This window comes from Lathyrus oleraceus, chromosome 3 (genome assembly GCF_024323335.1).
Source record: "Lathyrus oleraceus cultivar Zhongwan6 chromosome 3, CAAS_Psat_ZW6_1.0, whole genome shotgun sequence".
NCBI lineage: Eukaryota > Viridiplantae > Streptophyta > Magnoliopsida > Fabales > Fabaceae > Lathyrus > Lathyrus oleraceus.
In genome coordinates, this window is record NC_066581.1 from 148,171,291 (window position 1) to 148,195,065 (window position 23,775).

At 36.9% G+C, this 23,775-nt stretch overlaps 1 protein-coding gene across 1 annotated transcript; it reads left to right on the forward strand.

The window, feature by feature from the left end:
- The first annotated feature begins 8,488 nt into the window (after positions 1-8,488).
- On the forward strand, positions 8,489-13,000 carry LOC127125892 (protein SLOW GREEN 1, chloroplastic). The gene is made up of 2 exons (XM_051054746.1): positions 8,489-9,720; positions 12,624-13,000. The coding sequence occupies exon 1, from the start codon at positions 8,627-8,629 to the stop codon at positions 9,698-9,700; it is 1,074 nt and encodes a 357-aa protein (XP_050910703.1). The 5' UTR covers positions 8,489-8,626; the 3' UTR covers positions 9,701-9,720; positions 12,624-13,000.
- Positions 13,001-23,775: the final 10,775 nt, after the last annotated feature.

Below are 23,775 nucleotides of genomic sequence, written 5' to 3' on the forward strand. Positions count from 1 at the left end.
TTCTTCAAGTATTCTCCCTATCCCCATTTTCTAAAACCACTTTCTCACTTCCAGTGGTAGCTTGACATCTGGCATCACACTTCCACATATCCTTATACAACTTCCAGCAGGAACATAGGATATCTTATGTTAAGACATCACATATGACATCTTGTGAACACTCTGTCCTTTTTGTTCACAGGGCAAACTAGCAACAGTTAAACAACTTAACAGTAGTTTAATCAGCAGTAGAAGCAAAACAATTACTAGCTATGGCTACTAGTAATACACATATGCACAAGGGTACTTCTCCTCCCCCTAAATCTGTGCAACAAACAACATAATTATTAGTTATGGATGCAACTAGTAAGACACACAAATCTGCTCAATGCACAAAGGTGCTTCTTCTCCCCCTAAATCTGTGCATACATTAATTAACAGCTACTGTAGCTCCAGCACATGTACCAGCCAGAATGTCATACTGACATCTCCTTCCATATTCCCTTATGACTGTGGGTTTCAGAAGGAAATAACAATATTGTCCAAGGCAATGTCATGACATCCGGTCAGACATTCTTCTGCTCACTCAGCCTTGACAACTACCACAACATCTCACTAACTAACAGGGTTCCATACCTTGTTAACTGAGAAAACATAGACCACAAGCTTGATAATTACTTGCAGTGCAAAGACAGAACTCCCCCTGTCATGAACAACCAATTCTCATCTTGAAACATGGAGATCACATATGAACATATCCAACACTCCAAGGTTGGACCTTTACAGACTTCCTGATTCAAGAGAACTCAGACCACTTGATGAATGGAAAACATAAGACGCATCTTCGTGTCTTCAAGAGCACACCCTCTGTTCAACCCTCTTGGCTGAACACATCCACACTCTGTGTCAATCTCTCTTCTAACTAGAACAAAAACCCAATTCCCAACAACACCATCTAAAAATTTTCAGAAATCACTGAGTCATTTGCTTGAACCCAGACAAAAATTGGGACATATACATTCTCATCCCATTACAAGAGATAATCTTCCATAGATAGCTCAAAACTCCTTCCACACGCTCCAAGAGATGAAAAGGAAACACCTCCTTATGTCTTCAACTTACTACTTTTCTGCTCAAAGTAATTTATCTCAGACCTTCCTCAAGAAAAATCAGCTGCCATAAGTTGATTGTCTTGAACCTTCGAACTCACTTCTGAGATATACCAAATGCCACTGGTTGATTACCTCCTTCATGAATCCTCATATGAAAAAGTCAAATGCCATTCTTTGACCTCTCCACGTTTATCAGACTTCTCCTAGAGATATTCTGACCTTCCAAGTGAGACTATACCTTCAAACTTCTTGAAGTATCCAATCTACAACCTAGTAGACCCTTCTATCTTAAGTTGATGTGCCACTTCACCAACTAAGATTCTGATGTTGAACCAAATGTCATAACCTTGTGTTTTGACATCTAGCTGTTGAATTCAGCTCCTTCTTCTGCCACTTGAAAGAACTTCCTCCCTTCACAGAACAAGAGTTCAATGTTCTCATATACTTGATTGTGGAACTAAGTTTGAGTAAACAACCTCCATCCTGCATGTTTGCAGTTAAGTCATCCAAGCTCACACCTTGATGAATCCCTGCTTCTTCTCCAAAGACCTCAGACACTCTGATGCATGAGTCTTCAGAAGGACCAGTTAGAAACTGTCCCTTCAACTATACCAAGGATTCCACTTCCTAAGGCAAAGCTGTTTCCATGATGTCAAGAATGCTGCCACTTATTCTTAACTCCACAATGTGCATAAGCCAATGCACTTCCATACCTAGATCAGAAGAAAACTGATCCAAGTAACCACCATCAGGATTATGATGTTTTCTTCTTCTTGTACACGTCAAGGCTGAACATGTTTCTTGCCAGGAAACCTTTTCAGAGATCATAAGCTTTTGCTGCCACCAAAGTGATAGATCATAAAACAGTGTACTATCCTTCCTGTGATTCTGCACAGGATCTTGAAGATGAGATGTTCCAACATCTTTTAAAACATCAGTTATCTTGAGCTCCAAGGATAATCAATTAAATACTTGTACTTGACACAAGTAGACATTGATCTTAAATCCTTTCCCAATATTCCTTTCAGATACTTCTACCATAAGAATACTTTGAAAATACTCTTCTAGTGTCAACATCTTCTGCTTGCAAGTACCTCAACAGTTTTGACAATCTTCCCAGATTAAATTCACCCTTAGGAATGAGAGAGATGAATTCTTCCTTGCAAATGTGTCACACAACCACCAGAACCCTTGTGACACAGGTCAACAGCCAACCAGACCCTAGGCTGACCAATACGTGAGGAGGTTAACCAAAACTCCCCCTCAAATTAACAATCATGGAAACTCCACACCAATATCCATGCATTGTACCCAACTGTCTCAACATGACATACATCACCCTTATTGGTGACAACTAACTCTCTGAGTTAAACCTCTACATACTCCAATCACACCAATCAGACACCAGCTGACCATAAGTGCTGGTGAAGGACAACAATACTCGTCAATAGTAGATATGCATTTCCAGAGCATACTATATCAACCAATCTCTGAATCTTAATATTCTCACTCCTTGAAAGAACTACCACTTCTGAGCGTGGTGTTTGAATTACAAGATTCATGGTCCTAATCCTCTTAAATGATATAGCAATCAGGTTGCCTCATCATTGACTTCTATCATCCAGGGGACATGTCTTCCAACACAACATGGTACTTCCAGGAGCAACTATCCAAGGCAGACAACATAAGGTTGCATAATGTCACATTTCAACCAGCTCCACTTCTAGAGATCAGACTTCTAAAAGTGACCTTCTTGAGCATCCTCATAGTTGACCCTACCCTTGTCAACTTAGCTCCCACAGATGTCTCCTCTTCCAGGTCAGGAGTAGGTTCCAAACACAAGTATCCCTTTGTTTGACACCTAAAAACATTTGCTCTTCAACCAGTAGTTGCATACTTGTTGAACAACAAGTTCTAACATCGCATAGAACATTAGTTCCACCTCCTTGAAACAAATTCTCCTTGAAAGTCTTCAAGGTCTTCATATGCACTACCTAAGAGAGTAAAAGAATCAGTGATCAGGTGATTATTACAATCCTGAACTGAGAACGTCATCATGAGTGGACTTGAGGAAACTCAAGTATCTTTGACATCTTCAGTAGATTTATGATGAAATCTTGAATACAACAGCCTTTCATCCACATGAGGGGAAACTACATCATAGTTTGAGTTTTGCCAGCTATTATGCAGCGGAAACCATAATACAACTCAACCTATGACCACACACTTCACTAGATCAGCCTCCAAGAACATACCAAGTTTGAATATGTTTCAATACTAGCACAACTGTTCCACATAAAGGCCAATTGCCAACCTCCAGAGATAGGTACACATAGTTCCTGTCATGAATAGTCCAACTACCTACTTCAAGGGACCATTCATGGGAATCACAGAACCTTCCACAGGTTCCAACAACAGTACTGACATAACTCCTTGCAAGATACCAGAAAGTATCACCCATGGATCTCATCCAGGAACAGAACAGGATGCCTGCTCTGATACTAATTGAAATTCTGGTATAGTCAGAGTTCAGATGTTCTACACGAAGTCATGACATCTGATCCAACATTGTTACTAATACAGCAAGACAGTTATAACAATTAAAATCCAGTACTGATATGCACTCAAACACAGATGTTTAGACATCTGATAATATACCAACATGGAAATAAGAACATCCAGTTTTGTCCATCTAGTGCACACACACAGTAGAAATCAACCATAGCCCTTATGATTATTGATCCTGTCCAGTTCTAAGCAGGATGTCTCAACATTGTTTTGAACATCATCTGTCACAACATTACAGATGGATAAACTGTAACAGACTAACTAGTCTATCAGTAACATCAGTCAATAATGAATGTCATAACATTCTGTTTTGCAATCAGACTGCAGGCTATGTGTCAAGTCTGTTCTTCCCTTCATAAACAGACTAGAAACAGATTGAATTATAACAGATAAATTACAGAGTGCAGGAAGTAAAAACACCAGTAATTGTTAACCCAGTTCGGTACAACTTTTCCTAATCTGGGGGCATACCAAGCCAGGAAGAAGATCCACTATTAGCAGTATTAATTCAGAGTTAAACTCCCCCGTTTACAACTCCTCACTTAATCCCTACCCAATGCAACCTATACCTAGGAACTCCTAGATAGAAACCTCCAGTTTCCACTCCTATCACTACAATTACGATGTAATGTCAAAACATCTTGAACATGCTTCACAACTTCGTTCAAGAACATAATCACTCTTGCCTACAGGCTTTGAGTTACAATTAATCTCATGCTTTCAAGCACTGAGAAACACTTGGTAACCTTCCCACAGGTTGGGAGGTTTACCTCACAAATACCCTTAATTTCTACATTGTTTGAGGCTTTCAAAACCTAGGTTACAATCTCCTATTTATAACCTAACCACCCAACTGGATTTGGGCCTTCAAAAATCGCAGCAAATCTTCTTCTTTGCTGTTACAGAGCTGGCAGAAATCTTCAGCTACAATCAAGGTCTTCAATCAATCTTTTATTTCCTAAAAGATCTCCCTATTTGGGAACTGTATATTCACCAAATATGTTACCAAATCTTCTGATTGAATCTTCAAGATCTTCACATAGGAGATAGGATATTCACCAGATCTTCTAATTAATCACAAACCAAACCAGAATTAACTGATTCAGTTTGATACATATGTGAGATGTCACAGTCCCGATGTCGTGACATCTTACATGACATGTTGGTCCAGATGTTGAATTTCTTCAACCCAACATATTAAAACAACAGAGGTGAGTACATTATTTGTTTTACAAAATTAATGCCAATCTTAAGGTACTAACAATATCAGTGTTTCGAAAACAAAAACCATACAACTCAGACTCGTATGTTTCACCATTGCAGTGAACATTGACATTGTATTTTGGTAAAGATGACATTGTGTAGATGAAAACTATTTTCTTGCTGCAGAGGAATGTGAGTGAAGTGTCTTGGATGTTAATAATAAGACACTTAAATAGGGAAATGATGTGTCTCACATGCAAGCTAGTTCGAAGTGACGTGTCAGACATGCAAGCTACTACAAAATGATGTGTCAACCATGCAAGCTACTAAGAAGTGACATGTTCAGCATGCAAGAGAGAGGACAACCACGTGTCAGACATGCAGACACACACTACATTTTCTCGATGTGCTATTTTGCTACAAGCATGAGGTTGGTCAAGACTACCGTCTCTAGCACCCGTCAACAACAACCCTTTCACATTCCCGTATGCACAAAAGTAAGTTGTTTAAATTACTATATCTTTACTTACTTCTTTAAAGATTATTACCTCTAACTAATATTTTTTGACTTTTTGGTGTAGATGGTCTGCACGTGGTATGGGTTACAACAGATGTCCAAGACATTGTATTACTCAGTATCGCAACCTGTTGGATCACCTTCGACCGACATACGTAAGGATAATAACTTAATTATTTCGTTATATTTTGTTAACTTCTTCTACCTAGATGATAATCGTATCTTCTTTCACATTTCAGTTCATTTGGCGTCCATACCTTAATTTGGATCATGACCATGAGGTCAACGCTGAAGACGCGACCGTATGGACTATATGCACACCGATAATACGGTTCACAACTGTGGAGATGCACAACAGTGATCGTGTGAAGTTGCAGTTCGGTATGCCCCAAAACATCCCAAATCCCCCAGATAGCCTAGGAGAATGGCATATGCGCAAAGTTAACAACTAATGGAACTTCAATCCATGGGAAAGCTTCGCAAGATCGGAGTGTCGCAAATGGAAGCACCGTCATGACTATGTGTTAACTGACACAGTCATGCCAACTGAAGAAAAACCAAGTCGTACTTATATGGCTTGGTACAGATCGGTTGATTTTCAGTTCATCGTCGAGGATATGTACTTGTACGATCCACACCAGATGACTTACACACTTGACACCTCAACATCAAACCCCCAACAACAGTGTCAGACCGGATACACACAACCCCCTGTCCGTCAAACGTTTCGTTCAACCAACACACAAACATACAACAAAAACATGTCATACACCCAACCCTAATACCAAGAGCATACCCCCATACTACCACCAACAAATTGACCATCAACCTGAGACCTAACATCGCTTCGCACCCACCCCATCACCCTACCAAAGTCGTCTTAGCCAGAACACCCAACGATCATTCAACACCAACCGCCCCTCCTCATACCATAGCCAAGAAGCTCAAACCTCACAAAACATAAACATCCAACAACCCTATCTCTACCAAACACCCCAACAACCTTTCCAACCTTTCCTCGACGCATCATTCACACCCATGTATCCCTTCAACCGTCCCGGTCGCCCATTAATGAGTAATCCACAATCCAACTTCTCTGGCATGGGTCATGAGCTCAACTACGGCGGTACACCATCGATGCATACTGAAGATTATGCCGACTTGTCTGACTACCTTAACAGACCATCTCTTGTAGTTGGTAGTGACGCTCCTGGCCCCTCAGATGCTCAAACACAAGTGGTGAATCACCAACGTGGGTTAGGGCCACGGGTTAAGGTAGCTAGGGGATGTGGGATCAGAGGTCGGTTAGGTGATCTCAGTCATCACCATTAGGCTTTTTTGTGTAAGCGGAAAATTTTATTAATATCAATTGATCATATTTCAAATTTATCAATCACGTATACCATTTAGCAAAAAAATTACATTTTACACTGAGGTGTCAATCCAATTGGCGTCTCCTCTCAAGTAATACACATGAGCGCCAATTGGATTGGCTATGGCACTTGCCCTAGCCAATCCAATTGACGCCTCCATTCAAGTATTTAAGAGGAGTCGCCAATTGAATTGACGTCTCCTCCTAAAAGTGGGGTAATTTGAATTTTTTTTTAAACCAGGGATATTTTGGAAATTTCCATGAAAAAATGAGTTATTTCTGTAAAAAATTCTGAATTTTCTTATACTTGTTGGAACATGACATAAACATAAATTGAACATGTATATAAAAAGGATAAACACAAAAAAAAAAAAAACTTAGGTCTCGTTCAGGTTGTGTTTATGTTTGAAATATTTTCAAAATTAAAATTAGTTTTGAATTCCAATTTTTATTTGTCAAGTCACTCCCTTATTCCCTTATTAAAGTGATACATACTTCCATGTCGTGCTCCTTTAATACTATTAGTATTATTTCTCCATATTAATCTAATTTTATTTTGAGGTGTAGTATCCATTGTAATACTATGTTGATTTAGGAAATGGTTTATTTCATTTCAAATGAGAGGTAAGAAGATATCTATGTTTATTAAGATTTATCTTGAAAAAACAAATGATCAATTAACTAGAATGTCATTGAAATTTTTCTTAAATTTAAAAAAAAGTTAACAAGATTGAAATTCTCATTCATATCAGATTTAAATTTAATTGGATTTGTTTCAATGAAGATTCATAATCAACATTATAAATATTGATATATTGACGTTTTTTTGCTTCCACTTACTTACACACCAAAATCATACTGAACTTTTTATGATGGATAATTATTGCCATTTAAGGAGGCTTCTCCGTTGTGAAGACTTAGACATTCTGTTGTGAAACTTGATGTTTTTAATTGTTATTAAATCTTTTTGTTTTGAGTTGTAATACTATATTTATGGGTTATTTTTCTAAGTTAAGAGAATATAATATTTGTGTTGTAATTGTAATTCATCACTACATATACTATTGTTATTGTACAAACACTTAGAGAAGTTTGACCTTAAGTGAGAGGAGTCTCAAGTTTTGGGTGAGTATGAATAGAAATTCACATGTAGTAATAAAAAAAAAATTGAACTATGAAACCGTCGTGTACTATTGACTATTAAGAATGAACTTTCTTTCATTCGATTAATGTTTCTCATACGCAAATGACTTTTCATCGAATTAGACTAACGATTTATGTGTTATTTATTTTAGGTCTTTATTTAATTTTTTACGTCATCTTATTGTAATAAACATTATAATATAAATATAGAATTATATATTATTTATCGATTTTCATTTAATGATGAAGGTTAGGCATGAATATTTTTTTTCTTGACATGAGTATTGTTTTCGTTCCATGAATATGTCTAAATATACTCTCTATATGCTCTCTATAATCATGAATATGTCTCAAAACATTTTCTCTAAAATCCTCCAAAACCAACTTTCAATTACACCCTAAAAATTTAATTTTGTTCCATTTTAGTTGACATGTTTTATAATAATCAACGCTTTTCTGTAAAGGTGATCCATATTACACGCTTCAAAACCTCCGTAACGTCATGATTTAAACATATCTTGTGAAATACAAGATCTAAGGGGTCCACCGTAAGAACACTTAGGTGCCAATACACCCTATCGTATATTCCAATCCCCTCGTTTCTTTTCCCCGTTATACCCTTTCTGTTCCAAACTAATCAATCATTCAGAGAGTGAGGGTTTTAGACTTTAGGTTTCTCTTCTCTTCTCTTCTCTTCCTCGCTTCGCTCTATTCTACTTCTCCACACTCATCATGAATTCTCATTCCGTTACTAACCTCCGTCACTCCAACCTCTCACTCCATCACAACCGTTCATCATTCCCAACTCCGTTATCACCTTCTCTCTCCTTCATGTCCCTCCCACCACCGCCGTCGTTTAAGTTCCAACCTATCAAAGCCTCATCCTCTTCAAACGACCCTGCGTTTCACCAACCGAGAAGAAACCTCCCTTCCTTACCAAACCCATTCCAAGCGCTAACCTCTCTCTTCTCCCCCGTCGTTGAAACCACCTGCATCATCATCGCCGCCACCGCCTTCTTCTTCATGCGTTTCCATCACACTCCCGTCATTGCCGCCACGCTCGCTACTCCGGCAACCGTTGATACCTCAGCTGAAAACGAAAACGCTTCAGAAGAAGATTCGGAGAAGCTAATCGAAGAGCGGTTGAGTGAAAATCCAAACGACGCGGAAGCTCTTCGTGATCTCATGGAAGTCAAAATCAAAGCACGAAAGGTTGATGAAGCCATTAATATCATCGACCGTTTGATTGAGATTGAGCCTGAAGAAACGGAGTGGCGTCTATTGAAGGCTAACATGTATATCTACAACGATGACCATGAAACTGCTAAGAAATTATTCGAAGAGATTCTGCAGAGAGATCCGTTTCGAGTTGAAGCTTTTCACGGTCTTGTTATGGCGTCGTCGGAGTCTAATGAGTCTAATGAGTCTAATGAACATATGAAAGAATTGTTGGAAAGGGTTGAAAAAGCATTGGAATCGTGCAAGAAACAGAATAGGGTTTCAGATGTTAGAGACTTTAGGTTATTGGTTGCTCAGATTAAGCTGATGGAAGGGAATTTCTCTGAAGCGCTTAAAGCCTATCAGGAGCTGGTAAAAGAAGAACCGAGAGACTTCAGGCCTTATCTATGCCAGGGTATTATTTATACCTTGCTTAGAAAGAAAGATGAAGCTGAGAAGCAATTCGATCAGTTTCGAAGGCTTATTCCCAAGAATCATCCTTATAAAGAGTATTTCGACGATAACATGTATGGCACCAATTTTTTCACGCAGAAATTCGAGAGGGAAGGAGCTGGTCCTAGGAGTTGAGAAGAAGGTTCTACTTAGAGGTTCTTATGAGTTTTTGTCTCTTTTCTTTTACTGCCCTATGGTTTTTCGGATAGTTATCTATGTGTTGTTGTAGCTGATTAGTTTAGTGGTTTACCTTAGTATTGGTGGTTCACAATTATTACTGGATGGTTTTATTGTGGATATATATAGAACTATCTTTGATGAACTTCTAAAGTAACACTTTTGGAGAAAGAAATATTCAAAAAATCTTTCCATAATTATGAGTTATTTCTATGTCGTTGGGAGCTTATCACGTCGTAATATAGTATGCAAAACCCTATTGCGTTGCGGTTTTGAGGAGCTGCTGTAGTGCCGCCAATTTTGGCCGCTATGGTGAAGCTCTTGTAGAACCCCGAATATGACCCCAACCAGGAGTGGATCTTCTCTAGGATAGGGAGGTGCTGTCACACCCCTTAACTTTTCTTCCTTTTAGAAGATAGTAACAATAGTTTATCTATATATAACTCGTTTTTGCCACATACATGAAATTGATCTAGTTGTGCGATGATAAGATTGATCTGCCTTTAGATTCCGAGATTGATCCAGATATGTTCCATTTTCTTTGTTTCCAGTGTATCACTTTTGGAAAGAAAAAAAAAGCAATAGGCAAGGTTTGAATCTCACACACATGTTTAAAAGAAGGATCATACCACTACGCCCAACTTATAGTCACTCCTGTTGTTTTTTGGACTTCTTTGTCATATTGTCAGTGAAATAGGACTTTATAGTATCTACTCCTTCTTGTTTGACTCTCGAGCAGACTCTGGTGCCACTGTATCTATTCTAATACTTAGATGAGTTGTTTTAGCCTTGGAGGATAAATATTAATTTGCTCTATATTGGATAATGTTGTCAAATAGTGGCGCAAGCATAGCAGGTTTTGATGACTCCACTATGAATGAAAACAGCAATCTATCCTAGTTTTGCTAGTAGGGCAATATCGTCTGCTTTCATAGTTTTTGCTAGCTGATGTAGCGGCAATAGCAGAAAAAAATAATTACGTTTTTTCATAATAATAAAACTGAATCTGCATCTGTGCTAAACATTACTTTGTATCTACACTAGAAAAACTGAACTGTCAGTGAGTATACTCTTATTTTCACCATAATGCCTAAATCTTTCCATGTATAAGCTATGCTTTGCCTCCATTCCTTTTTTTATTTGCAAGCAGTCTGCCTTTTCTATATAAATTGACTTATTTCAAGTGTTATGCGGCTTTTGTTATTGTCCTGCAACACTATATGCATGTTGGATTTTTTTGGAGTTGTGCTTTGTTCCTCTGTTTTTGGACTCATGTCAACATCTTCTAAGCCAGCATCAAACTCTGCATCTGTGGCTTCTATGCTAGTTTGAATTTCAATATTTAGTATTCTTAGTGTAGGAAACTTTAAGACCTCCACATGCTTCTTTATTTCCTTGGCTTTTGTTGAGCTTTGGAATGTAATGTTTTGATTAAGACTGGTTGATGTTGATTGAGTGTTTTGGTTACACTTTGTTGGCTTTTAACTGTTTTTTTATTAAGCCCTGTGCTTTGATTTATAAGTCTTTTATGGGTTTTGAGTTATTTGTTGATTTTTACATAAAATATGTGTAATTTGTCCAAAAAATCTATATGCTATTCAGCCATCCCACTTTTGGGCTAGGCCGCTCCCGCGCTGCTCTCAGGGATCGACAACTATGTGATCAACGCAGAGAAGCTACTTTGATACTGAAAAATCAAACTACTCATTGCTTCTGTTTTTAATATTTTAAGGTGCTAAGTTTTAGTTGGTTTCCAACTATAGCTATATTTCCTTCTTTCAAGTAGGTTTTCTTTTATTCCTATATTTTGAGAGCTAGAAGTGTCTGGCCAGTAGACATATAGCCATACAGCAATACATGATGATAGTCATAATAATTTTTGTTTTCTAGTGGAAGCATACATACATATACACAATACATGGTTATCAACTGAGTGAATTTTGGTTAAACTGACTGAGCAACTCCTTGTCTCTAGCCAGGCCAGAAGAAAAATAATTAAAATGAATAGCTATCTGGTTAAACCTTAGATGCTGTCTCGTAATATTAGAGTCGCAATCTAAGTATGAATCTGTGACAATTTCCATGGAACTTGTAGCTTTAAGCCGAGTTCAATCTCGTTGATTGCATATAACCCTGCTAATTCTTTGATGAGTCTGTAGATCTAGATGATTGTTTCATGTATTTATTAACAATGTCAGTTTCATATATATTTATTAACATGTAAGAAATTGAATAAGACCAAGTAACATGTAAGAAATTGAATAAGACCAAGTAACATGTAAGAAATTGAATAAGACCAAGTAACATGTAAGAAATTGAATAGGACCAGACATAATAAACATGAGGATCTTTTCCCCATGTCTGATCTTATTCAATTTTTTACATGTTACTTAAAAATTGAAAAGGTGTGCCAGTCAAACCGCACTTTCATGGATGGGATGGTGTATTATGTACTGTTTTGTCTATTTGATAAATTGTTTTATTTGAGGTCAAACTGCACTTTCAAGATTAGTTTATAATATAATTCCAGGAATGAAGGTCTTTCCAAGTGTTTACCTTTTTCTAGTTATTTCATTTTCTGAGGTAATTCTAAATAGCGGTCATGATAACATTATGGTATTTGATAATGCGGATAAATTTGGATGATGAGCTGCAATTGTTGTTGCAATACGATTGCGAAGGTCCAATTAATTTTGACAGCTTGTGGGTTGCGCATATGTTTGTTCAAAATCCTGACCTGGACAAGTTTCTCAGTTTGTGTGGTGTCTGTGTTGGGTAGCTAGTAGCATTGTACACATTTGATACTGCTTTTAATCCAAAAAACTTGTTATCTTGATGCTGATATTTGATTTGGAGTGTTGCCATTTTGCTTTTTCTTCAGATTGTGATTAGATGAGATTTGGAAGCATTGGTAAAACATTGTTATGCTTTATAAAATTTTCAAAACTCAACAAGATTGTGAATATAAATCCATTGGAGAAAAGGTTGGGACGCCCTTCATATAGTAGAGTGACATCTTAATGTGGTGTCGCACATTTTTCAGCATTTTTCTTACAGGGTTATGAGATAAACGGAGGACAAGAAAAATTAGAGCACACACTGTTAAGAAGTTTAGCCTTGTATTAATTACATTTGTGCTACTGTTACCGCACAATGATAGTTTCCTAACTAATACTAAATTTGCGTGAGTTGATATGCGAGAATCTGCAAATATATCCAAACTCTTTGTATAATCATTGGTATGTTGCTTTTTTTTTTGTTTGTTTGAAAAAAAAGTCAATTTATTAATGAAACTGAGCACACAATAAGTGCTAAATGCTATCAGTAACACACTGCTACTAAGACATCAAAATAACATACTACACCTTACAAAAGATCACAAACCGACAGCAGTGCTGCCCCATCAATAAAGCAAACTAAAGATTAAGCAGGCTAACAAGCTAATGGACATTAATCAATTTTAACCAAATTCACTTCCAACTCCTGCTCCACACATGAGATAGTCAAGCCAAAATCCAGCAATTCAACATTCTGACCAACACAATGAATTTGAGCTGCAAAAGCTTCCACGCACCAATGCACAGAGCACAATGACAATAACTATCGAACAATTGGGGATTGGTGCCCCAAAACAGCCCCTTCACATCCTCACAACCAACAAAAACAAACTTAGACACAAGGTTAGACAAAGAGAAACAACTTGATAACGCCACTGCAGACACAAACAGTGGGAAAACAAAGCCTTTGAATCCCATGATAGGTCTAGCCCACGAAGAAAAATTCATAGCCCATGAAAAATTTCATATCCCACGAAAAAATTCACAGCAAACCACAACCCCCACCTAGAGTTGGAAATGTTTGCTCTGAAACTCTATTCCAGTCTGTCTACTATTACAGGTACAAAATTAAAATGATTCCCACGAAAAAATTCACAACAAACCACAACCCCCACCCAGAGTTGGAAATGTCTGCTCTGAAACTCCATCCCAGTCTGTCTATTATTGCAGGTACAAAATTAAAACGATTCAACGATCCAAATATCACACTTTAGAGCAATCAAAATTGGTTATGCACAAATCTTATTGTAGACCTTGACATACTTGTTAATCCTCCAGGTGGACTTTCCTTACTATAGGGGAACTAATTCCTCCCCACAATGCTAACTTCTTCCGGAAAAAAACTCTTCCACTTCCAAACAGACCCCCACATTAAAGTAGGAAGAAAATCACAGTTGAAACACCACAGTGCACACAACTTCTGTAGAAATCCGCAATTACCAATATACGCATCATTCCATCAAACACAAAGCTAAGCATGCTTCCCACACTTGATATCAAAACCTTCCAAGAAAATGCCGACAACAATTCGCGACATACCGACGACGACTAAAAAATGCTCTACTGCACTGCAACTGGACGCCTGCAACAATAATTGTCCAAACCTGCTTCGATGGTCCTAAGAACTCGAACTTGAGAATGCAATGTGATAATTGATATCAATGTGAAGAATGATTTGTCAATGTCGTTGAAAAACACCTGAATCACTGCAAAAGATACATAAGACAACCACCCGACTACAACTAAAACAATCATCCAAACCAGGAAATTTTAAGAGCCACTGAATCTTGACTTAACCTATGCAACCCCACCAAAGATCACCCCAACAGATCTGCAGAGTGGTTGAACCATACAATTGACGATAGAGAATATAATATCAATGACTATATGATTCTTTGACTGTGATGCCGAGACAAGCTATGGGATTCAGACACCACATCGCTATATCATCCTTAATAAGATTTGATTTGATTTCGAGCCACTTCCATGCTGAGATTTTCGCATCTTCTACAATTTTTTCGATGCGGGTTTCCGCATTTAGAAAGACTTTATCATTCATACTCTTTCAAATACTCCACACACAAGTGAACCAGATTATCGACATTTTCAAAATAAGCGATCTACCTATGCCTAACAAGTTTTTGAATTGTACCATATGCTTTCATCCATCATTGTGTAAGACCGCTTGTACGCCAATCCACTTGCAAATGAAGCTCCATGCACTTGCAAATGAAGCTCCATGCACCTGCAAATTTCAGACACTAAAAAAATATGACAAACCGACTCCTCATTACCACACTCTCTGATACATCCAACCTGCTCTGAGATAGAACACCCCTCAAAGCTAAATTGTATTTTGTAGGAATTTTGTTTTGAAGCATTCTCCAAACCATGCACGATATTTTTGATGAAATTGCCTTATTCCAAATCGTTGTCCATGATTGATTGAATAAGGGTTGGTCGTTCGACGACAAGCTTTTGTACACTTCTTTCACCGAATACTCGTTTGACAATATTCTTCCACCAACTTAAAACTCCACCCGCTCACAAGTTTAAAACCCCATTATTCAGCCTGTATTTATTCACTAAAGCTTCAAACCAAATGCCCCTCATCTCTATTTTGACTTTCCAATCTCATATGCCTAATAATGTAGTGTTGAACAATTTTAGATTTGTAATCCCAAAAAACCAATTCATCAATCGGCCTACATACCTTCTCTCATTTGACCTAATTAGTTTTTCTCTTTTCCTTACAACCCGCTCCCCACCCATAAAAACTATTTAAAAATATATTCTAATTTAGAGGTGATACTTGGCGTAGCCTTTAAAAAAGAGAGAAACTGATTCAAGATCGCATAAAGAACAAATTTCAAAATTACAATCCTACCACCGATAGATAAATTATTGTTCTTCCAGCGATTCAACCTCGATTTCACTGCCTTTAACACTTGATTTCAGGTGTCTTTTCAGTTAGAATCTGCCCTAATTGGGAGGCCGATAGAATTGGGAGGCAAAGAACCCAATGTCACACCCTAAAATTTTACCCTAACATTTTATCCTACATCAACATAGTTTGATCCCTCTGTTTGATCATGTATCTCTCAATCATGGCCATTCATCAGAGATACTGACATTTCATTTTAACCTTATTAGCATTACATTTATTTATTTGTTGACCGAAGGATCAAGAGTATCCCCTTTGTCTCAAGACATTATCCATTTCATTTGCATTGCACTTATCTTCATCTTTGTACACCCATTGACATTTATTAAGGGTTAAGATAAGATTCAAACGAGGTTTGGTCTTTTTTTACCATTTCACAACTTTTGTTATTCCTAATTATTTCACAATTTCATCCATGGTATGAGGTTAACTGTGAAAGTTTGTTTTGACTCAAGGTATATTCATTCACAATTTCTTTTACCATATGCATTCATTAGCCATTTTTGGCCATTTATTCATGCATTTTTGTCTCTAAGTTGAGAACTTCATTTGTAACTCATTAAAGAAAAGGTGAATTAGATTAAGAAGAATTTGAAGTATGATATAATTTCCATTAAGAATTTAATGTTTCAAATTACAAATTGATTTGACTTTATTCTACAAGGAAGTTTGATCATCTTTGTGTCACATCCCAATTTTGACTCTGAATCACCAAATTAATACATTCATCACAACATTCGCATCACCTGCATAACATAACATGCATTTCATGCTGCATAATGCCTAATATGTCAGTCAAAATAAATTTTTGGATCTACAGACAAACCGGTTGAATCAATTTTCAAATGTGTTTCAAATTAGAGGGCGAAAAATTTCAAAATCAAGCTTGTAGACATTAGTTTTATTAATCTATGTTTTGCATAGTTTAATCTGGTGTGTTCGTTTTATTTTTTTGACTACTTGTTCGATCAAATTTTGATCCGCCTGAGCCTTTTTACCGGGCATTTGTTACTTTAAAATTTGATCAAAACCTGTATGTTTCTGAGAAGTTTATTTCGTGCTGATCATTGCAATGCAATCATTTTATTTTCTCGAGCACTTTTGCATCATATTTTTATTCATTTTTTTAGCCAAAATAATCAGTGTAATTAATTAGGATTAATTGAGTAATTAGATTGAATTTATGTTTGTTTTATTTAATTACTAGCTTTTTAATTAACATTAAAAACATAATTGAAAAATAATGAACAAATGTAAATGAAGGAAGAGTGTATACGTGAACATTGGATCCTCATAGCTCCTCTCCACCATCTTTAAAAAAATATTTGGACAGTTGGTGCCACTAAAAAAGAGGAATTTTGTAACAGAAAAATACTCCCTCCAATGGATGACCCACGCGTCCTACCATAAATTTCTCTCTCAAAAAAATTAGCCCTTCCTCCAATAGCAATATAGCATATCCCCCATTTTCTCTGGAGAGTCTCTATTTCTCAATTCTCAATCATGTGAGGACAACTCACGATAATTTTGGATGCTATATCCCCTAACCCTTTAGCCATTCTCCACTCAACACATGGACACCACCAGCTGAAAGTTTATTTTTTCCATACTGACAAATCTGATTGAATCCTCACAACTTATCTCTCTCTCTCTCTTCCTCACCAATAAAAAAACAATATTCTCTCTCATTTTGCAAGGGAGAAAACTCAGAACACATTTTCTATGAGTTTCTTTTTTCCTCCCATTTCCTTTTCTTCAACATCCATAATTCTATCTTCTCCCATTTTAACCGAAAAAGTTGCATAATCACACAACTATAAATCATCCTTCACTCTTCTTCAATATCATCTCCCTTCTCTACTATTCATCGCCTCTTTCCTCACACCACAAACTTGCCATTACACCATGTGAACAAAAAAAACTCACAACCACCATCTAAGCAACAAACCATTTTCATATGTCACCGTTTTCACTATATCACCACCCCTTGCACTTCTTCAACAACATCCACCTTCGACCACCGTAAAACACTTCCTCTCCACCGTGTGTAAGACCCCAATTTTGACCCTAAGATCCCTCATGCATCATATGCATTGACATTGGGATTACATCTTGACATCCTCCTTACCCCTTATTCATTGGGTTTGCATTGGGAGAGATCACCAAGCATCATTTGATTATATCATACTTTGTATTTTATCATCTTTACTAACCAAAATACCAAAAATATATCTTTGTATGCACCAACTCTTTTGTAGATAGGGCATGTGCTCACCTTTGATTCATCAAGCTCATATCTAGGGTTTAAGACCCTCATTGCAAGGAGCTCAATCAAGAAGTGGTTTACTATGGATCTAGACATCATATATGGATCCCTATGAGCTTCACATGTTATTTTTATCAAGAATTCATCAAGAGTTTGGAATTGGTTTGCCTTGGAAACCTTAGTTCATCTGGGTATCTTGTGTAACTTCTTCAACAAGCTTATTCAACAATTGATCAAATATTTCAAGGGATAATTCAAATTTCATTATCTTATGTATATATGATCTTCCATGGGTCCCAAAAGTCAATATAATTGCAAGTTAGCAAGTTGGTTGATGGTGGTTGACCAGAGGAATTCATCTGATCAAAATTGGGTTCCCTAGACCCTATATCCTACAATTTTTGTCATATGAAAATGATTTCATGATAAACGTTACTCTAAATGACATTCTAAACAACTTTCATGTTGAGGTCTAGAGCTAGTTTTGCTTGGAAATTTATTTTTTATGGTGAAAGATTTCCAAGTTGAACAATCAAATTCAATATGTCTACTTCAACTTTGATGTTTGGAGGAAGAGCTAATTCAACTTTTATGTGTATGTGATATGAGGATACATTATAGGTCATTTTGGACCATTGCCATTGAACAAGTGATTTTCCTCAACTTCAAAAATGCATAACTCCTTCATATTAAATCCAAATAAGGTCAAATTTGTGACTATTTTGAAGGAAATTGAGAAAGCTATAACTTTGATGAAGGAACGTTTCTCATTTGAAGCTCATACAAAAAGTTAGCCAAGGTGGAATAAGTGAACATATGGCTTGACACTTAGAATTTTGTTTGACATGTTTGATTTTCCCAACTTCCACCTCAAAATTCATCATGATCCAAGCTTCAAAATAAAAAAGTGCCCTACATGAAAGTTGTTCCTCTTGATCTAACCTTTCCAAAAAGTCCAATTTAATCCATTTTGGACAAGATTTGAATGGGATGCGCATGGCTTGAACATTGGATCATCATTTGGAAAGATTGAACTTAAAACTTCCATACACCTTTGCCTTGCATTCCAACATGATCTCTGCAGTGCTTGTACTCAATTACAGATCAGAAGAATTGATTTCATGGGTCTGTACACGCCCATGCACCCATGCAAATACACATTGCTATTTTTGGATTCCATTTCAAGTATGCAAATATCAATCCATTTGGCTATAAATAGAGCCCTCTATGCTCAGAAATAAAGATCCTGCGCGCCAGCTTTGCTTCCAAACCTTGAAACCCTTTCATTTTAGAGGATAATATTGAGAATTCCCATTGGAAATTGAGTTTGAATCTCACTGTTTTGAGATTCAAATCTCCAAGGATCCTGAACCTTTTGATCATTCAATTCTACTCCTCCAAGTGTCCTGAGCAAGATCAATCGAATTCAGACCTACATTGAAGGTATTTTCCAGAAATTTTCATCTCTTCAATTCTCACTAAATTCTCCATAATTATCTTGGATCCTTGGTTGTCTAAAGTCCTACCAATGTAGGCAACAAGATTGAGCTGCTTTAAGGTCAAACCAAAGCAACTCAAATCGTGCACCTCAAATTTCAACTCCTTGTATCTCTCAATATGCTTGGAGTTAGGATAAATTGAGGCCTGATTCGAGCTCAGTGGCATTTTTACTTTTAATTCATGTCCTTATTTTTAATTTTGGTGATGGTTGTGACTGAACCAGTCCGGTGAAGCTCACCGGAGAAGGAGACCAGAGCTTTGGCTCCGGTGGTGAGTTGACAGTCATCAAAGCCACATGATCCATTTGAATTGATCTAATCTCGCGTGTTGGTTTGGATTACCACTTGTGTTACGCATTGACTCGTGACTATGGTGGAAAGCACGCTAGCAGGCACTTGATCTGCCACCTCAATTAATGAGGGAGATCAAGTGGTCCACGTTTTTTCTATTTTCTGATTTTTTCTTTTATTTGGTTTATTTTAATTAATTCATATTAATTTTATTATTGATCCAAAAAATATGAGAGTTTCACCAAATTTTTAAAAATAAATTCCTCTTTCATTTTCTGAATTAAAATTGTTTTTTTGGATCATTATTAATATTTTTCATGATTTAATTGATTTTGTGAACATTTTTAATTGTTTAAAAATAGTTTTAAGTTTCCAAAAATTATGAATTTTTTTCTCCAAGGTCCTTTGACCTTGTTTGACCTATGATAAATCTCATGGCCATTTCTTTGGTGTTTTGATGAGGTTTTAGGAATTTGACAAACCATAATTTAATTTAATGCATTATTTAATTGATTTTAATTGTTTAATTGCAAAATAAATTATGTTGAGCATTTGATATTGACTTGTTGAGTTTGACTTATGTTGTTGGGCCTTGGTCAAGGTTGATTTGACTTTGTTAAGTTAAAATCATTAGATTTAGGGGATTGATGAAATGTACATTTCATCTCCCAAAATGAACGAATGATTTTAATTTGATAAAAGTCCTCCTTTGACCAATTTGTGTTGATTCCATTTCCCCTCCCTCTTCATCTTAATCCCATTCTCTCTTCATTCATGTCATAGACCTATGATATCTCTACATCCTAAGGTTAGTTGATTATAAATCAACATGAGTGTGGATGAGATTAGATCTACCCTTTTGCATATTCTTTTTAAGCGTGGTATGTTTTAGGAGCATGATTCATAATACCATGTCTCTAACATGCATTAACATTAAAATTTCTATTGCCCGACCTCAAATAGTTGTGACTTCTACATAAGTCCAATTACGATTGCTTAACATAACGCTAAATTGTTGACACAAAAGGCATAACATTCTAGTAAGCGAGATTGTGAGTCTCCCCTCTTTCATGGTATTGTGTGGAAACTTGGCCTTTTTTCCTTCCTTTGGAAGATGTCTTGGTTCAAAGATCCATGCTTGTGAATAATGGATTGAGTGTTCTCCAAAGAATGACTTAAACAAAACAAAAACAAAAGCAATACTAACTTCTAATCAACTAACAACTAACATTTAATTTCAAGCCATTTACTTTTATGCACTTAAGTTTTGAGCCTTTATTCATTTGCCGTTAATAAACTTGGCATAGTCCATAGCTTGTGAATAATGGGATCCTTTGGAAGATGTCTTGGTTCAAAGATCCATGCTTGTGAATAATGGATTGAGTGTTCTCCAAAGAATGACTTAAACAAAACAAAAACAAAAGCAATACTAACTTCTAATCAACTAACAACTAACATTTAATTTCAAGCCATTTACCTGTAGGTCCCCATGTACTCAAGATGATTGGGTATGTGGAAAACCTTGAGAGATTGGGTTTTCCCCTCGAAAAGGAACTTGCAACTGACTTGATCTTGCAATCGTTGCCAGATAGTTTCAGTCAATTTGTCCTAAATTTCAATATGATTGATATGGACAAATCTCTTCCTGAACTGCTCGCCATGTTAAGAACTGCCGAGCAGAATCTGAAGTCAAAAGGGAAGTCCATTCTGATGATCGGAAATGGAAAGAGACAGAACAAAAGGCCCACTAAGCATAGTGATAAGGGGAAAGGCAAGGAAGTTGCCAATCCCAGACCCACTGCTGCTTTGAAGCCTAGTGGAGGCATATCAAAAGAAGGCACCTGCTTCCATTGCGGTAAGACCGGACACTGGAAGAGGAACTGCCCAAAGTACCTGGAAGATAAGAAGAATGGAGTAGAGACTTCAACTTCAGGTATTTTTGTTATTAATTTATCTACTTCTATATCATGAGTATTAGATACTGGATGCGGTTCTCACATTTGTACAAATGTGCAGGAACTAAAAAGGAGTAGAGATTTGGCAAAAGGTGAAGTCGACCTACGAGTTGGCTATGGAGCAAAGGTTGCTGCTTTAGCCGTAGGAACTTTTGTAGTGACTTTACCTAGTGGTTTAATAATTCAGTTAGAGAACTGTTATTATGTACCTGCAATTAGCAGGAATATTATTTCCATTGCTTGTTTGGACAAGTTTGGTTTTTCATTTATAATAAAGAATAATTGTTGCTCAATTTATTTGAATGATATATTCTATGCTACTGCACAAATGAACAATGGACTATATGTCCTTGATCTTGAAATGCCTATTAATAACATTAATACAAAATGATGAAACCTAACGAGTCAAAACCAACTAGGTAAGAATATTAAAACTCTTCGATCAGATCGAAGTGATGAGTATTTAATCCTAGAGTTTGATGACCATCTGAAAGAGTGTGGGATCCTATCCCAACTTACTCCTCCTGAAACATCCCAATGGAAGGGTGTATCTGAGAGAAGAAATCGAACCCTGTTGGACATGGTCCGATCCATGATGAGTCACACCAATCTTCCAAACTCCTTTTGAGGACATACACCATTGACATCAACTTACACACTTAACCGTGTTCCATCCAAAAGGTTGAAAAGACACCATATGAGATATGGAGTGGTAAGAGACCACATATGTCTTACATGAAGATTTGGGGTTGCGAAGTTTATGTGAAACGACAAATTTCAACTAAGCTTGAGCCCAAATCTGACCAATGCTTATTTGTGGGGGTATCCTAAAGAAACAAGAGGATATTACTTCTACAATCCTTCAGAGGGCAAAGTGTTTGTCGCTCGAACTGGAGTTTTCCTAGAAAAGGATTTTAATTCCAAAGGAACCAGTGGGAGGAAAGTAGAGCTTGAAGAAATTCAAGAATCACAAAGCATCGATACACCTATGGAGGAATTAGAGCAGGAAACACAAGTAGTTGTGTAAAAGCAACCTGCTCAAGTAGAACAAGACCAACATAGGTCAGGCAGGATATGTCACCTACCTGAGATATATGGATATCTGATCAAGGTGATGTATTACTCATGGATCAAGATGAGCCTGTCACCTACCCATGGAATCTTCGTTTTGATGAAACAGTAAAACTGTATGGATTCATCAAGAACGAAGATGAGACTTGTGTCTACAAGAAGGTTAGTGGGAGCATGATCGTATTCCTGATATTATATGTAGGTGACATATTACTCATTGGAATCGATATCCCTACCCTGCAATAAGTAAAGTCTTGGTTGGGGAAATGCTTTTCTATGAAGGATCTGGGTGAAGCAGCCTATCAGAATCTATAGAGATAGATCATGAAATGCTTGGCCTAAGTCAGAGTACATAGACAAAGTGCTGAGACACTTTAATATGAATGATTCCAATCTGGTTATGTGTTTTGCGTAAATGGTGGCACTGTGAGGTTGAAAAGTTCAACGCAAGATGCAGTTGCTGATTCTACAACTGAGGCCAAGTATATTGTTGCCTTAAGTGCAGCAAAGGAAGCTGTTTGGATCAATAAACTTGGCATAGTCCATAGCATTGTGGATCCCATTGGTCTCTACTATGATAACAATGGTGCTATCGCACAAGCTAAGGAGCCTAGATCTCACCAACGATCCAAACACATACTTAGGCGTTATCATCTCATTCGAGAGATAATAGATAGAGGAGATGTGAAAATATGTAAAGTACCTACACTAGACAATATAGCTGACCCACTAACAAAGCCTCTTGCGCAGCAGAAGCATGATGGCCATACTAGATCAATGGGCATACGGGGTATGTCTGATTGGCTCTAGTGCTAGTGGAAGATTGTTGGTGTAAGCCCTAGAGGCCAATATTTTTGGTACTTGTATCGAATTATTTATTAATAATAAAAGGCATTTTCTTTATTATGGTTGATTAATAAAGTCCCTAGAATAGATAGTCCGTTTAATGTATTAAGTGTGACTTAATCATGAGAACACATTAAACATAAGGGCACTGTTCTTAAAGTATCCGTAGTCGAGCTTTAATGTGAAGTGGGATAACATTAAAGCATTAAGACTATTATGTTTGTAGACTGATGATCACATCTCATGGATCATGGATAAAGAGTTATCAAGTCTTAAACATAGGTATGAATATTAGGAGTAATATTTATACCGGATTGACCCGCT

Excerpts from the sequence above, each read along its gene's own strand:
- LOC127125892 (XM_051054746.1), top strand. The coding sequence starts at position 8,627 with ATGAATTCTCATTCCGTTACTAACCTCCGTCACTCCAACCTCTCACTC.